The 18346-nt window shown below is 41.5% G+C and overlaps 1 protein-coding gene across 5 annotated transcripts in view; it reads left to right on the top strand.

The window, feature by feature from the left end:
• The window catches only part of ntrk3a (neurotrophic tyrosine kinase, receptor, type 3a), a 298611-nt gene that overhangs the window by 156696 nt on the left and 123569 nt on the right, over positions 1 to 18346 (top strand). For 3 of the 5 annotated variants that reach the window (XM_052465649.1, XM_052465648.1, XM_052465646.1), the window contains exons 5-11: positions 6188 to 6342; positions 6912 to 7054; positions 7467 to 7608; positions 11416 to 11715; positions 13721 to 13735; positions 16752 to 16807; positions 17999 to 18101. In XM_052465649.1, the coding sequence (XP_052321609.1) occupies positions 6188 to 6342; positions 6912 to 7054; positions 7467 to 7608; positions 11416 to 11715; positions 13721 to 13735; positions 16752 to 16807; positions 17999 to 18101 (914 nt within the window). The remainder of the gene's footprint in view (positions 1 to 6187; positions 6343 to 6911; positions 7055 to 7466; positions 7609 to 11415; positions 11716 to 13720; positions 13736 to 16751; positions 16808 to 17998; positions 18102 to 18346) is intronic. The other 2 variants (XM_052465650.1, XM_052465647.1) reach the window with 1 other exon arrangement.

Genomic DNA, 18346 nt, shown 5'->3' with positions numbered 1-18346 from the left:
GGCGGGCCGGGCGCAGTGCACGCCAGCCAAGGTTGCCAGGTGCACGGTGTTTCCTCTGACACATTGGTGCGGCTGGCTTCTGGGTTGGATGTGCACGGTGTTAAGAAGCAGTGCGGCTTGGTTGGGTTGTGTATCGGAGGACGCATGACTTTCAACCTTCGTCTCTCCCGAGCCCGTACGGGAGTTGTAGCGATGAGACAAGATAGTAGCTACTAAAACAATTGGATAACATGAAATTGGGGAGAAAAAGGGGTAAATTCAATCAAGGTTGATGAAATCCGAGCAAGGGTAGCATTCCAGAGAGACATCAGAGACTGTAACGTGCTTTGCTTCATGGAAACATGGCTCACTGGAGAGACGCTATCGGAGTCGGTGCAGCCAGCTGGTTTCTCCACGCATCGCGCCGACAGAAACAAACATCTTTCTGGTAAGAAGAGGGGCGGGGGCGTATGCCTTATGGCTAACGAGACGTGGTGTGGTCACAAAAACATACAGGAACTCAAGTCCTTCTGTTCACCTGATTTAGAATTCCTCACAATCAAATGTCGACCGCATTATCTACCAAGGGAATTCTCTTCGATTATAATCACAGCCGTATATATTCCCCCCCAAGCAGACACATCGATGGCTCTGAACTAACTTTATTTGACTCTTTGCAAACTGGAATCCATACATACTGGGGCTGCATTCATTGTAGCTGGGGATTTTAACAAGGCTAATCTGAAAACAGGACTCCCTAAATTGTATCAGCATATCGATTGCGCAACCAGGGCTGGCAAAACCTTGGATCATTGCTATTCTAACTTCCGCGACACATATGACCACGACTCCATTTTGTTGATCCCTGCCTACAGACAGAAACTAAAACAAGAAGCTCCCACGCTGAGGTCTGTCCAACGCTGGTCCGACCAATCTGATTCCACACTCCAAGACTGCTTCCATCACATGGACTGGGATATGTTTCGTATTGCGTCAGACAACAACATTGACGAATACGCTGATTCGGTGTGCGAGTTCATTAGAACGTGCGTTGAAGATGTCGTTCCCATAGCAACGATTAAAACATTCCCAAACCAGAAACCGTGGATTGATGGCAGCATTCGCGTGAAACTGAAAGCGCGAACCACTGCTTTTAATCAGGGCAAGGTGACCGGAAACATGACCGAATACAAACAGTGTAGCTATTCCCTCCGCAAGGCAATCAAACAAGCTAAGCGTCAGTATAGAGACAAAGTAGAATCTCAATTCAACGGCTCAGACACAAGAGGTATGTGGCAGGGTCTACAGTCAATCACGGATTACAAAAGAAAACCAGCCCCGTCACGGACAAGGATGTCTTGCTCCCAGGCAGACTAAATAACTTTTTTGCCCGCTTTGAGGACAATACAGTGCCACTGACACGGCCTGCAAACAAAACATGCGGCCTCTCCTTCACTGTAGCCGAGGTGAGTAAAGACCCTGGGTCTCGACCCCGCCCTGTGCAACTGAGTACTGGAATTCCTGACGGGCCGCCCCCAGGTGGTGAGGGTAGGCAACAACATCTCCTCCCCGCTGATCCTCAACACTGGGGCCCCACAAGGGTGCGTTCTGAGCCCTCTCCTGTACCCCCTGTCCACCCATGACTGCGTGGCCACGCACGCCTCCAACTCAATCATCAAGTTTGCGGACGACACAACAGTGGTAGGCTTGATTACCAACAATGACAAGACGGCCTACAGGGAGGAGGTGAGGGCCCTCAGAGTGTGGTGTTCAGGAAAATAACCTCACACTCAACGTCAACAAAACTAAGGAGATGATTGTGGACTTCAGGAAACAGCAGAGGGAACACCCCCCTATCCACATCGATGGAACAGTAGTGGAGAGGGTAGTAAGTTTTATGTTCCTCGGCATACACATCACAGACAAACTGAATTGGTCCACCCACACAGACAGCATCGTGAAGAAGGCGCAGCGGCGCCTCTTCAACCTCATGAGGCAGAAGAAATTCAGCTTGTCACCAAAAGCACTCACAAACTTCTACAGATGCACAAGAGAGCATCCTGGCGGGCTGTATCACCGCCTGGTACGGCAACTGCTCCGCCCACAACCGTAAGGCTCTCCAGAGGGTAGTGAGGTCTGCACAACGCATCACCGGGGGCAAACTACCTGCCCTCCAGGACACCTACACCACCCGATGTTACAGGAAGGCCATAAAAATCATCAAGGACAACAACCACCCGAGCCACTGCCTGTTCACCCCGCTATCATCCAGAAGGCGAGGCCAGTACAGGTTCATCAAAGCTGGGACCGAGAGACTGAAAAACAGCTTCTATCTCAAGGCCATCAGACTGTTAAACAGCCACCACTAACATTGAGTGGCTGCTGCCAACACACTGACTCAACTCCAGCCACTTTAATAATGGGAATTGATGGGAAATTATGTAAAATATATCACTAGCCACTTTAAACAATGCTACCTAATATAATGTTTACATACCCTACATTATTCATCTCATATGTATACGTATATACTGTACTCTATATCATCTACTGCATCTTTATGTAATACATGTATTACTAGCCACTTTAACTATGCCACTTTGTTTACATACTCATCTCATATGTATATACTGTACTCGATACCATCTACTGTATCTTGCCTATGCCGCCTCTGTACCATCACTCATTCATATATCTTTATGTACATATTCTTTATCCCCCTACACTTGTGTGTATAAGACAGTAGTTTTGGAATTGTTAGTTAGATTACTTGTTGGTTATTACTGCATTGTCGGAACTAGAAGCACAAGCATTTCGCTACACTCGCATTAACATCTGCTAACCATGTGTATGTGACAAATAAAATAAGATTTTATTTTATTTTATTTTATTTATAGCTATGCAGGAATCACTTGCTGATTGAAAACGTGTGCTTAATACAGGCAAAACAAAATACATGTTGTTTTTAAACTCTCGTGAGAATGTTTCAGATTAACTAAATGTTCAGTCAATAGATGGTTCTCCAATCAAAGGTGTTCCAGTATATAAATACTTAAGCATTTGGATTAATATTGATTTGACATTTTAAAAACATATAGATCATCAGCTGGTTAAGAAGCTAAGATTTAAAGTTGTCTTTTTCTACTTCAACAGATTGTGCCCTTCTCTAAGCAGTAGGAAGCAGATTATTCAGTCAACCTTTTTGATCTGTTCTTGATTATGTTGATATTTGTTTGTTTGTTTGTTACAAGTGACAGTTTTGATACTCATCGCTCCATCTTGTATTAAAAGATTGGCTGGACTTCGCTAAATACCCGTATATCTCGACATTACTCCCTTTTTGTTTATAAGGCCCTACTTCATAAACTTCTGTCTTATCTAACTACACTGTTGAAGTATAGACAGCTATGTTGCCTAACCGTTCACAGGATTGGGTAGCTCTTGAGGTTCCTTTTAATACACTGAATATCTGGAACAAAATTCAAAATACATTTTATCTTGATGTTCTGGTGATGTTCGGGCAATTGTAATGATTGAAATGGGGAGTTTTATTATTTATGGAGGAATGTATCTGTTTTTATGGGTGATTTGTGATGTTATATTTGTACTTCCCATGACTGTGTTTTTGTATTTTAATGTGTGTATACGCAGTACCAGTCAAAAGTTTGGACACACTTACTCATTCCAGGCTTCGCACACTCTTGGAATTCTCTCAACCTGCTTCATGAGGTAGTCACCTGGAAAGCATTTCAAGTAACAGGTGTGCCTTGTTAAAAGTTCAGTTGTGGAATTTCTTTCCTCCTTATCGCGTTTGAGCCAATCAGTTGTGTTGTGACAAGGTAGGGGTGGTATACAGAAGATATCCCTATTTGGTAAAAGACCATGGCATGAACAGCTCAAATAAGCAAAGAGAAACGACAGTCCATCAATCTGAAAAATGTCAAGAACTTTGAAAGTTTCTTCAAGTGCAGTTGCAAAAACCATCAAGTGCTATGATGAAACTGGCTATCATGGGGACCTTCACAGGAAAGGAAGACCCATTGTTAACTCTGCTGCAGAGGATACGTTCATTAGAGTTTACTGCACCTCAGATTGCAGCCAAAATAAATGCTTCACAGAGTTCAAGTAACAGACACATCTCAACATCAACTGTTCAGAGGAGTCTGCGTGAATCAGGTCTTCATGGTCAAATTGCTGCAAAGAAACAACTACTAAAGGACACCAATAACAAGAAGAGACTTGCTTGGGCCAAGAAACAAGAGCAATGGTCATTAGACCGGTGGAAATCTGTCCTTTGTTCTGATGAGTCCAAATGTGAGATTTTTGGTTCCAACCACTGTGTCTTTGTGAGATGCAGAGTAGGTGAACGGATGATCTCCGCATGTGTGGTTCCCACCGTGATGCATGGAGGAGAAGGTGTGATGGTGTGGGGGTGATTTGCTGGTGACATTGTCAGTGATATTTTTAGAATTCAAGGCACACTTAACCAGCATGGCTACCACAGCATTCTGCAGCGATACGCCATCCTGGTTTGCTCTTAGTGGGACTACCATTTGTTTTTCAGCAGGACAATGACCCAAAACACACCTCCCGGCTGTGTAAGGGCTATTTTACCAAGATGGAGAGTGATGGAGTCCTGCATCGGATGACCTAGCCTCTACAATCACCCGACCTCAACCCAATTGAGATGGTTTGGGATGAGTTGGGCCGCAGAGTGAAGGAAAAGCAGCCAACAAGTACTCAGCATATGTGATACCTCCTTCAAGACTGTTGGAAAAGCATTCCTTATGAAGCTGGTTGAGAGAATGCCAAGAGTGTGCAAAGCTGTCATCAAGGAAAAGGGAGGCTACTTTGAAGGAATATCTCTTTTTTTTACACTTCTTGGTTACTATATGATTCCATATGTGTTATTTCATAGTTTTGATGTCTTCACTATTATTTTACAATGTAGAAAATAGTAAAAAAAATAAAATAATAATGAGTAGGTGTGTCCAAACTACTGTATATATGATTTTTTGTGCAAAAAAAAGTTGTGTAGTTCCAGTAGTTAGATACACCGCTACATGGCAGAAAAAGAGTAATTAACTCCTGAAAACACTACCTAGATATGAATTGAGTTCAACTACCACCAAGCTACTGCAAAATGTATTTTAATTAGTAGTTGAACTAAATGTAGTTCACTATTCCCCAACACTGCAAATGGAATTGTTTTAAGATGGTCAACAACAACAAAAAGAATACAATAAAAAAGATACCATGGATCATAAAGATAATTGGTTTTGAGTTTTAGGACCTCTATAGCTATAATTTTTAAAATATCATTTTTGGGGGATGACACATTGAATTTGGCCTTACTGCTATTAACACATAAAATGCATTGAATAACATATATACAAACATATAGTAAAAACAAATAATTTGATTTGTCTATCCTATATCTATGAGATAAATAAAAAATTACCCATATACCTTTGACGTGGAAATGCCCAATTCACTTCCATAAATGTTTTCCTCCTGATACCGGTTTACCTTCAGATGTGTCTCGTGATGCTTGTGGAGCAAAACGTAGAGCAAAACAGTCTACATGCTTGTGCTTTTGAGAGTCTCAGCTTTCGATAGTGGGGTAGACTAAATAGTTTCTAGTTCAAACCATTTGGACTTGACAGACGTTTTCTTGAAAGTAACTTTTTGGCATCCTATCATTTCCAACAACACTGACTTGGGAAGTGCCTGTCTACCGCATAGGCGAATGGCCGACATCGGCGGTTCAGTGGATCGCGACGCAGCCCATGCTAAAAGGAAGTCTATAGCGTGAACACACAGGGTTTTCTTTGCACCGATTTTCACGCAGGTACGGACATTTACCTCTGATGCAGGGCCCATGTTTGTTGAGGGAAAAGCAAGTCCAAATCATGTCCACCCTCTTCCCAGCCCCAGTCACACGGTACAGTTAGCCCAACCTGGCCTGGAGATGAGATGGAATGTCTCCAGTTCCTCCCCAGGCATGTCGTGATGAATGTTTGGGGCTGGACTGAATGATAACAATGTCCTTCACCTACATCTGACTGCACATTAAATGACCAGTTGCATTGTGTTGTTTCTCAACATATATTTTCTCTCTCTCTCTCTCCCTCTCTCTCTCTCTCTCTCTCTCTCTCTCTCTCTCTCTCTCTCTCTCTCTCTCTCTCTCTCTCTCTCTCTCTCTCAGGAGGCTGGAAGAAGTGGTGTTTGAGTGTGGCTGTGATATCCGCTGGATCCAGCTATGGCAGCAGCGAGGGGAGGCTGGCCTGCACACCCAGCTGTTATTCTGCAACAACGGAGCCTCCAAGATCCCTCTCCAAGCTATGAATATCTCCCTCTGTGGTACGAGCCACCGCCGCCATGATCCCCCCTCCACACTCCTCAATCATCCCATGGTTGAAGAAACTGGTTGAATCAACATTGTTTCCACATCATTTCAACCCCCAAAATTATGTCTGATGACGTTGAATCAATGTGGAAAACTGATTGGGTTTGCAAAACGTCAACAACGTAGAGGAATTTAGTATTTTTTTCACTCAACATTTAACCTACATCCGTTGCCATGGATTGTCAACCAACGTTGAATTCACATTAGTTGACAACTCAACCAAATGTAAATCAAAAGTAGAGGTTTAAATTTGTCTGCCCAGTGGGTAGGCCATATATATCACTTTCACAAGAATTACATAAACGCTTAACTTATCTCATGAGAGTCGAGCAAAAAGAGTGATGACAACTCACCTTTGTGAAACTCTGCTTGTTCCTTCCTGTCTCGCTCACAAATAGAATTCACAATAGCTTAAAGTGTCTCAGTCAGAATTTCAAGTGTGCTGTGTCTGGCTGCTATTGTATTCTCTCTCTCTTTCTCTCTTTGCCCCCCCCCTCTCTCTCTCTCTCCCTCGCCCCACCAGACTTGCCGGACATTAGTGTGACCCACTATAATCTCACAGTGATTGAGGGGGACAGAGTCACCGTCACCTGTAATGGATCTGGATCCCCCCTCCCTGAGGTGGACTGGACCGTCAATGACCTCCACTCCATCAACACTCACCAGGTGGGTTAGCCAGGACACACACAAAGGGACCCATAATGCACTGTGCTATTCTTCATTGTAATGGTCGAACCATTGTGCTTTGTCTCTAGGTAGCTGCAGGAAACAACTTGGCGTGTGACCTTGGAGTTAGTTTTAGCTACAGTGCAACTTTAGGGTGCAGTCTATTTAGATTCCAGGCAATTCTGGAATTCTGTTGTTGTGCTATGAAGATAAATTCTATGTCCAATTGAGGAAATTAAATGGAACTGACACCAACTGTGTTTGTGTGCTTGTGATTTCATAGCTTTCTGAAAATGCAGTTAAACCTGCTTTATGCAGAGAATTGTAGCTGAATAAAATAAATTGTCTGCCCCAATGCACTGTCTTTATCCTACAGTATCACTCACTTGTCTTTCTCTCCTGCTCTGTCCAGTCCAACGTGTACTGGCCCAATGTCCACTCCATCAACCTGACCCTGGTCAACGTGAGCCGTGATGACAACTTCTACATGCTGACCTGTATAGCAGAGAACAAAGTGGGGATGGCCAACGCCTCCATCCAGCTCACTGTCCATTGTACGTAGCTACCAATGACCAGTTCAAGTTCAACGTTTTATTTATCAAATTGCAGACCACAAACACTCTCAAGTGTTTGCTGTTTGATGATGGTATTCAGCTCAATATTAATCTCAGAGGCCAATGTACCAACAGATAACACCAATATTCATCTCAGAGGCCAATGTACCAATAGATAACACCAATATTCATCTCAGAGGCCAATGTACCAACAGATAACACCAATATTCATCTCAGAGGCCAATGTACCAACAGATAACACCAATATTCAGATCACATTCAGACCATGAATAATGTAGAGGTGTAAAGCACCTTGTTACAACACTATTTAGATTTTAAATGCAGTTAAAGCGGCAATCTGCAGCTGAAGCAATAACAAAGTGTTCTCCCCACCCCTGTTTCAGTAAAAAGCTGAGGGATGGGTTTATATGATTCATTTACAGGTTAAAAAAAATGGATGTAACAACTGCAGATTTCCCTTTTAATGAGATGTTTAATTGTCTTATTTTATGTAAATGCTGCCATGCATATGCACATTCTTCTATAAAGTAGACTAGTGGAATTATATGTGTAAAATGCCTCATTAAGGAACCTCCCTTTTATGATGACTATTGAACTTAGGCTACACTCTATAAGAAGGAGTTTATGTTGGATAACTACTTTTATCCATTCTGTAAGTTTTTTTATTTTACTAGGCAAGTCAGTTAAGAACAAATTCTTATTTACAATGACGGCCTAGGAACAGCGGGTTAGCGGCCTTGTTCAGGGGCAGAACGACAGATTTTTACCTTGTCAGCTAGGGGATTCAATCTAGCAACCTTTCGGTTACTAGTCCAACACTCTAACCACTAGGCTACCCAGTAACTACTCTTATCCATTCTATAAGAACTCCTATCCATTCTATAAGTACTCTTATCCATTCTATAAGTACTCCTATCCATTCTATAAGTACTCTTATCCATTCTATAAGAACTGCTATCCATTCTATAAGTACTCTTATCCATTCTATAAGTACTCCTATCCATTCTATAAGTACTCCTATCCATTCTATAAGTACTCTTATCCATTCTATAAGTACTCCTATCCATTCTATAAGTACTCTTATCCATTCTATAAGTACTCCTATCCATTCTATAAGCACTCCTATCCATTCTATAAGTACTCTTATCCATTCTATAAGTACTCCTATCCATTCTATAAATACTCCTATCCATTCTATAAGTAATCTTATCCATTCTATAAGTAGTACTCCTATCCATTCTATAAGTACTCTCATCCATTCTATAAGTACTCCTATCCATTCTATAAGTACTCTTATCCATTCTATAAGTACTCCTATCCATTCTATAAGCACTCCTATCCATTCTATAAATACTCCTATCCATTCTATAAGTACTCTTATCCATTCTATAAGTACTCTTATCCATTCTATAGGTACTCCTATCCATTCTATAAGTACTCCTATCCATTCTATAAGTACTCTTATCCATTCTATAAGTACTCCTATCCATTCTATAAGCACTCCTATCCATTCTATAAATACCCTATCCATTCTATAAGTACTCTTATCCATTCTATAAGTACTCCTATCCATTCTATAAGTACTCTTATCCATTCTATAAGTACTCCTATCCATTCTATAAGCACTCCTATCCATTCTATAAATACTCCTATCCATTCTATAAGTACTCTTATCCATTCTATAAGTACTCTTATCCATTCTATAGGTACTCCTATCCATTCTATAAGTACTCCTATCCATTCTATAAGTACTCCTATCCATGCAATTCTATCCATTCGATCATTGCTCCTTTCTATCGTATTCTTACCATTCCAATACTATCCCATCCATTATATAACTAAGCCTACTCTTATCCATTCTATCAGTACTGTTATGCGTTCTATCCTCTACATTCTGTAAGTGCCGAGAGGTCATTGTGTTGAGTATTGATCCGTGCGAGCTGGCGGGTGGTTCCCTTGGATGTGGATACTTCATTGATGAGAAGGCAGTGGTCCTTTCCGTGAAAGATGACAGCGATTTATAGAATGTTCATCACATAATGTGCGCGATTGCTTTCCAGCAGAGCGAGGAGAGGGGAGCTCTGACCCTGTTCGTTGGGAAACATCTGGAAGGTCCTGCTAGTTATTCAGTGGCGGTGCACTGGTGCTGCACTGCAAAGCCATTTGTTTTTGTTTGTGATGTTCTTTATGAAACCACATGCTCTTTTGGTTTTCTTGGTAATTGCCAATCATCCCAACAGCCGCTTGGCGTGTCTGTTGGAAACGCCTTAAAACAGAGAGTCAACAGCTGTGGTGATTAGTTAGACTAACTGACAGTCAAGCCAGGAAATAATTGCTGTCAGTTTGATATTCGCGTCACTAAGGTTCCACACTTTATGTTGGCACGATGTTCCTATGATCATCACAAAACACTGTTTTCAAGGAACACTCAAAGTTGGAACCAAATTAGGTTATCGAGATCGATGGCATAAGGGAATCATTGTAGGGTCTCTGAAGAACCATAAATGGGATGGTTCTTTGAAGAACCGTACAAAATCCCAAACAAGGAATGTTTCGGCCTTCCAGGATCGGAATTGAATAGCCCTGCTGTAGGAGTTTAAGCTGCATTTGCATATTTGACATGGTTCCTTTAGAGTGAATTTTTGAGTTACCAGTACCACCCATGACTGTGTTTGCTAGAGACACAGACATGGTTGTTGCATTCATTCATTTTCAGTCCTGTGGCCTTCAACAAGTGAGATCCTAAGTGAATATATTGTCAATCAAATTAAATGATTGGATTAGTTTAGAAAAATGTATGTTATTTATATTTCAGTAGCATAGGATTAATCAATCAATCAATGTACATATATTGAAACAATATTTAGAACTTTTCTTTTCAGTTAAACTCCCCCAACGTAGCTTTTATTTATTATTTAAAAAATGTTTAAGCATTTTATTGTTACTATGGTGGACATTTCTCTGGCCCAGACTTACATCCTTTATTAGACCACACTGTTTCCATTAGCTGGATACCATTACAGGGTAATATGATAATTGTTTGTTGCTCCTGCATTTACATTCATACTGACGGGCGATGGCAACAGGGGTGTAACACTATTCTCTCAGTACCCAATACATACAGTATTGATTGCCAGAGATAATGATGAGATCTGCAAACTCAAGTCTCTCTCTCTCCTACACTCTCTTAACCTCTCTCACACTCTCTCTCTCTCGCTCTCTCTTTCGCCCTGCTCTCTCTCAAGCACTTAGTTTTCACAGAGACCCCCTGCGTTTTACCTTGCATTAACTAACAATGAAGAAATTGGCATGCTCTCTTAATGTGTATATTAACAGTGAATCGAAGTATGATTGATGCTTTATGTGAGCTCAGTATGGCACATTTACAGCCCTGTAATTGCAGATGGTTAGCTAGCTTTCAACATACCGACCATGGCTGTGGAGTTACAGTATATGGTGGGCGCTTTTATGAGGTGTGATATTATTACTGCCTCTGGCTGCCATCCTTCAGAGCGGGTGATGTGTCCACTCAGCCAAAAGCCTGGAGACAACCCACTGTTCCTGTGGTCAGCAGCCACATCCTAGCAGCAGCTTCAGAGATCAACAAAACACCATTTATACTGCTGGCCTTCAAACCACTCACAAGCAAGAAATAACAAGTCACACCCCCTGAACATTGGTACATAGTGTAACTAGAAGATTGTGTGTGTCACATGTCATGATGCCAACACATTGAAACACACATCTCTGACATACCTCGTTTATGTCTGTCCTCCCTCCCAACAGTCCCCCCCACCATCCTGAAGCTAGACGAGCCCGAGCGTCGCCATGAAACCTGCATAGAGTTCACAGTGCGCGGTAACCCCCAGCCTACCCTGCGCTGGTTCCACCGGGACAAGGAGATCCCCCCCAGTGACTACATCCGCACTGAGATGGATACCTACCAGGACTACCTAGAGGGATGTCTCAACTTCAAGGACCCCACGCACCACAACAACGGCAACTACACTCTGGAAGCTAGCAACTTCCTAGGAGTCACCACCAAGACAGTGTATGGACACTTCCTCAACGCCCCGTTTTCAGACGGTAGGTAGATTTGACTTGCTATTGTAGCTATGCAGAGCAGTGCAGGTATAAAGTAGCGTTATACCTGCGACCTTTCGTGAGTCCAACAGGATATTGCATGGATCGGAGCAGCAGAGCTTAAACTGTTAAGTGCTACTGTCTTATTAACGGGTTCACTGGTGAATGTAGAAACAGTCTCTCTCGCTGTCACGCCTCTATTAATAAAGGGGATTTATTTAGAGGTGAAGATAAGATCTCATTGGGAATGTTGCTCTATTCTTTAGAGAGAAATCCCTTACTTGTAGATTGTCATTTGATAACAGTACAAGCTCCCCGGTCCTTCATTCCCCTCCCTCCCACCCCACCCATCATACCAAGATAGAACAAAAAACTTTTGAAATATATTTTTTAATAGCAATAAATAGTAATACAAGGGTAATCACAACAGCACTGCTCACAAGAATGTCAGATGAAATGTTTTGTTAGCAGCTCCAGCAACATTTGGCCTATAACAGTTCCCCTCAACCCTGGTCCAGGCCCAAAGGGCCCACTAATCTGTAAAAGGTTGAAAATGCTTTGGTGTTTCGCATCCTGTTTAGTGCAGAACTAGATCCTTCCGGAGTTTCCAGTTGACTGTAAACGAGAGTCGCTCCACATGTATAGATGATGTAACTAAACTCGTCATTGGTCATTCCAAAAGGTCAAAGGGCCAGTGTGTTGCTCAAACAAAGAACACGAGAAAATATAGTTGTGAATTATTTAGTACTCTTTCAAGACCTGATTGAAGCTTCAAATGCAAATGATCAAATGATCAAATGACAAAACATTTAACAGGTCTTTCACAATTTTATGTTGATAAAGTAAGACAGTTGAATCTGTAAGGTATTTATCATATTCTTCGAAATAAAAAATGTGACATTATGTTTCACTTTCATGGAAGAAAAAAATAACTCACACTTGTACAAAACTTAAGCCCACAGGGCTCAATGTGATCCACCAGTCATCCATTGGCGTTCTTCTTTGAACATGCCCTGTGCATACACACATTGGTTGAACATTCCCTGCGCATACACACATTGGTTGAACATGCCCTGTGCATACACACATTGGTTGAACATGCCCTGTGCATATACACATTGGTTGAACATGCCCTGTGCATACACACATTGGTTGAACATGCCCTGTGCATACACACATTGGTTGAACACGCCCTGTGCATACACACATTGGTTGAACATGCCCTGTGCATACACACATTGGTTGAACACGCCCTGTGCATACACACATTGGTTGAACACGCCCTGTGCATACACACATTGGTTGAACACGCCCTGTGCATACACACATTGGTTGAACACGCCCTGTGCATTTACACATTGGTTGAACATGCCCTGTGCATACACACATTGGTTGAACACGCCCTGTGCATACACACATTGGTTGAACACGCCCTGTGCATACACACATTGGTTGAACACGCCCTGTGCATACACACATTGGTTGAACACGCCCTGTGCATACACACATTGGTTGAACACGCCCTGTGCATTTACACATTGGTTGAACACGCCCTGTGCATACACACATTGGTTGAACACGCCCTGTGCATACACACATTGGTTGAACACGCCCTGTGCATACACACATTGGTTGAACATGCCCTGTGCATATACACATTGGTTGAACACGCCCTGTGCATACACACATTGGTTGAACATGCCCTGTGCATATACACATTGGTTGAACATGCCCTGTGCATACACACATTGGTTGAACACGCCCTGTGCATACACACATTGGTTGAACATTCCCTGTGCATACACACATTGGTTGAACATTCCCTGTGCATACACACATTGGTTGAACACGCCCTGTGCATACACACATTGGTTGAACATTCCCTGTGCATATACACATTGGTTGAACATTCCCTGTGCATACACACATTGGTTGAACATTCCCTGTGCATACACACATTGGTTGAACACGCCACTGATGATGACTCTTCTGTCTTCTTTTCCCACAGATTATGGTGATTATGGTAAGTGATCTTTTCAGACAGTCAACAAGACATAGTACCATTACATAAATAGTACCATGACATGAATAGTACCATGACACGAATAGTACCATGACACGAATAGTACCATGACATAAATAGTAGCATGACATGAATAGTACCATGACACGAATAGTAGCATGACATGAATAGTAGCATGACACGAATAGTACCATGACACGAATAGTACCATGACACGAATAGTACCATGACATGAATAGTACCATGACATGAATAGTACCATGACACGAATAGTAGCATGACATGAATAGTAGCATGACACGAATAGTACCATGACACGAATAGTACCATGACACGAATAGTAGCATGACATGAATAGTACCATGACATGAATAATAGCATGACACGAATAGTACCATGACATGAATAATACCATGACATGAATAATAGCATGACATGAATAGTACCATGACATGATAATACCATGACATGAATAGTACCATGACATGAATAGTACCATGACATGAATAGTACCATGACATGAATAGTAGCATGACATGAATAGTACCATGACATGAATAGTACCATGACATGAATAGTACCATGACACGAATAGTACCATGACATGAATAGTACCATGACATGAATAGTACCATGACATGAATAGTACCATGACATGAATAGTAGCATGACATGAATAGTACCATGACATGAATAGTACCATGACATGAATAGTAGCATGACATGAATAGTACCATGACATGAATAGTAGCATGACATGAATAGTACTATGACACGAATAGTACCATGACATAAATAGTACCATGACATGAATAGTACCATGACACGAATAGTACCATGACACGAATAGTACCATGACATGAATAGTACCATGACACGAATAGTACCATGACACGAATAGTACCATGACACGAATAGTACCATGACATGAATAGTAGCATGACACGAATAGTAGCATGACATGAATAGTAGCATGACACGAATAGTAGCATGACATGAATAGTAGCATGACATGAATAGTACCATGACACGAATAGTAGCATGACATGAATAGTAGCATGACACGAATAGTACCATGACATGAATAGTAGCATGACACGAATAGTAGCATGACATGAATAGTAGCATGACACGAATAGTAGCATGACATGAATAGTAGCATGACATGAATAGTACCATGACACGAATAGTACCATGACACGAATAGTAGCATGACATGAATAGTACCATGACACGAATAGTACCATGACATGAATAGTAGCATGACATGAATAGTACCATGACATGAATAGTAGCATGACACGAATAGTAGCATGACATGAATAGTAGCATGACACGAATAGTAGCATGACATGAATAGTAGCATGACATGAATAGTACCATGACACGAATAGTAGCATGACATGAATAGTAGCATGACACGAATAGTAGCATGACATGAATAGTAGCATGACACGAATAGTAGCATGACATGAATAGTAGCATGACATGAATAGTAGCATGACACGAATAGTAGCATGACATGAATAGTAGCATGACACGAATAGTAGCATGACATGAATAGTACCATGACACGAATAGTAGCATGACATGAATAGTACCATGACATGAATAGTAGCATGACACGAATAGTACCATGACACGAATAGTACCATGACACGAATAGTACCATGACATGAATAGTACCATGACACGAATAGTACCATGACACGAATAGTAGCATGACACGAATAGTAGCATGACATGAATAGTAGCATGACACGAATAGTACCATGACACGAATAGTACCATGACATGAATAGTACCATGACACGAATAGTACCATGACACGAATAGTACCATGACACGAATAGTACCATGACATGAATAGTACCATGACATGAATAGTAGCATGACATGATAATACCATGACATGAATAGTACCATGACATGCAAGAACCTAGAAGTCTCCAGCTCAAACACACAGATTAAACTGAAACAAAAGGTGATTAAAACAACTCTAGGGGGGGTTATGGTAAGTGATTTTTCTTTTCAGACAGTCAACAAGAAATAGTAGCAGGAAATATGTAAATAGCACAGTGACGTAAATAGTACCATGGCATCTATTTAATAAACAGAGCAACAAAAAGGTCATGGGAGCTTACATTTGATGTCATTTTAATCTTCTGATATTCACTACCCTAATTCCAAAATGTTGTTGCCACCATATACTGCCTACATTAGCTGGGTAAGACTCAAGGTTACAGCTAGACACCTCTATCGTTGGAGGACCAACAGGCTCATTTAGTCTTTAATCTGTTCTAATTTAGGAGGTAAATGTAGAGGCAAGCACAGCCACTGACCTTCATCCCCAGGCTCTCAAATTGACATCATGCCAGAGCTTCGTTGGGATTTTCCACGCATAATAAATCCTGAACGCGAAAGGGAAAGAGTGACAGATTGTTACTGTCAGGGCTCAAAATGATGTTGGATGAGTCCACTTGGTGGTAGGAAGGCAGGAAGAGGCCGGGCAGGACAGACGGGCTCATCAGAAACACCCGGCGCTGTTCTGTTCTTTTCTGTTCCGTTCCGCTACACCACATTGCTTCGCACCGCGGCCTGTTGGCAGAGAGCATGATGGGAGGGCAACCCAGGGGCATTAGTGTCTCCATAGAAGTGGATACAAATGAGAGACTTGAAAAGGTCTCATTGTATCAGAAATGGAAGCAGATCTGTGAAGGGCAACAACCCAACGGACTCTACACAGTTTACAAAGCATTAAGCATAACATCAGTTAGCTGCAAGAAATTTGGGCGTGTGCTATAATTCTTTGATCTGGTACACACTGTAGGTCATACCCACCCTTCTCCCCTCCCATCATGGATTCCTACTCTGTATGTGCATCTCTATGCCTATGGCTAGTTGTTCAGAATGATTGTGCAGACTGCATGTTAGGTATTCAGGATATACTGCACATGTAACTGTCGGTTGCCTGTCAGAACTTTCATCAATGGTGTTTATTTTGTCTTCATCACAGGGACTCCAACACCGACCATCACAGTAACACACAGGCCTGAGGAGGACACATTCGGGGTGAGTTTGAGAACCCCGTGGTGCTCAACTAAGTGGCTTTTCTAATCTAGTGGAGATACAGCCTGTGTACACAACATCAACTTCTTCTTCTTCTTTTTCCTGGGAACAACAGCTAAAAAGAGGCTTTAGTTTGAGCTATTTTAATCCGTTTCCTTTTCACTCCCTCGCCTTGTAGCTCGCTCCTATCTGCCTTTTCCTTTTTGGCCACTGTGTTTAACAACTTCTTAAAAATGTAATTTCGCTCATCTTTGTGCTGTAATTGACGAGATGGAGATTATTTCTTCATTTGAAGGTTTTAATGGGGAAGAGAGCAGTGACATGGGAGGGGAGACGACTTACAATTGTTTGGAGGTCCTAATTATACCGTATGATGGTTTTTCTCTCTCATTTTGGGCTTCTCCTTTTTGATTTCTCTTTGTTTTGTTATTGCCAGTGGATAATGTACAACTGCAGTTTTCAGTAAAACATTGCACTACTAATCCAGTTTTCAGTAAAACATTGCACTACTAATCTAGTTTTCAGTAAAACATTGCACTACTAATCCAGTTTTCAGTAAAACATTGCACTACTAATCCAGTTTTCAGTAAAACATTGCACTACTAATCCAGTTTTCAGTAAAACATTGCACTACTAATCCAGTTTTCAGTAAAACATTGCACTACTAATCCAGTTTTCAGTAAAACATTGCACTACTAATCCAGTTTTCAGAAAAACATTGCACTACTAATCCAGTTTTCAGTAAAACATTGCAATACTAATCCAGTTTTCAGTAAAACATTGCACTACTAATCCAGTTTTCAGTAAAACATTGCACTACTAATCCAGTTTTCAGTAAAACATTGCACTACTAATCCAGTTTTCAGAAAAACATTGCACTACTAATCCAGTTTTCAGTAAAACATTGCAATACTAATCCAGTTTTCAGTAAAACATTGCACTACTAATCCAGTTTTCAGTAAAACATTGCACTACTAATCCAGTTTTCAGTAAAACATTGCACTACTAATCCAGTTTTCAGTAAAACATTGCACTACTAATCCAGTTTTCAGAAAAACATTGCACTACTAATCCAGTTTTCACAAGCCCTGCATTTACTGTAGGCTTCATGACTGTTGGCTATTCAGTTTTTTGGAGGTAGATATCTTTATTGTGAGACTTACTCTCACTAAGCCCTGTCTTGACGTCTTTCAGGTGTCTATTGCTGTGGGCCTTGCTGGATTTGCCTGTGTCCTTCTCGTTGTCCTGTTTGTTCTCATCAACAAATATGGCCGACGTTCGAAGTTTGGAATGAAAGGTAAGAAACACCCAGTGTTCTTCTGAAAGGAAGTTATCATTTAGACATTGTTTTCTTAGGTAGTGCCTCAGCTGCCAAAATGAGACATTACACAGACTTTGTGCTTGTTTATCCCTTTCAGGCCAAGTACATGGTTGTGTTGTCTTTCTATGGCATCCACCTGTGGTATTTCAATTCTTTCAGAATTTCTGAGGACCCTATTTTTCTCCAAAGCATTCCTCTCAACCACACCCTACCCCAAATCT

The sequence above is a fragment of the Oncorhynchus keta genome, chromosome 17, assembly GCF_023373465.1.
Source record: "Oncorhynchus keta strain PuntledgeMale-10-30-2019 chromosome 17, Oket_V2, whole genome shotgun sequence".
NCBI lineage: Eukaryota > Metazoa > Chordata > Actinopteri > Salmoniformes > Salmonidae > Oncorhynchus > Oncorhynchus keta.
Note: the sequence above shows the minus strand (reverse complement) of the source record. Positions and strands in the feature narration are given on the sequence as shown.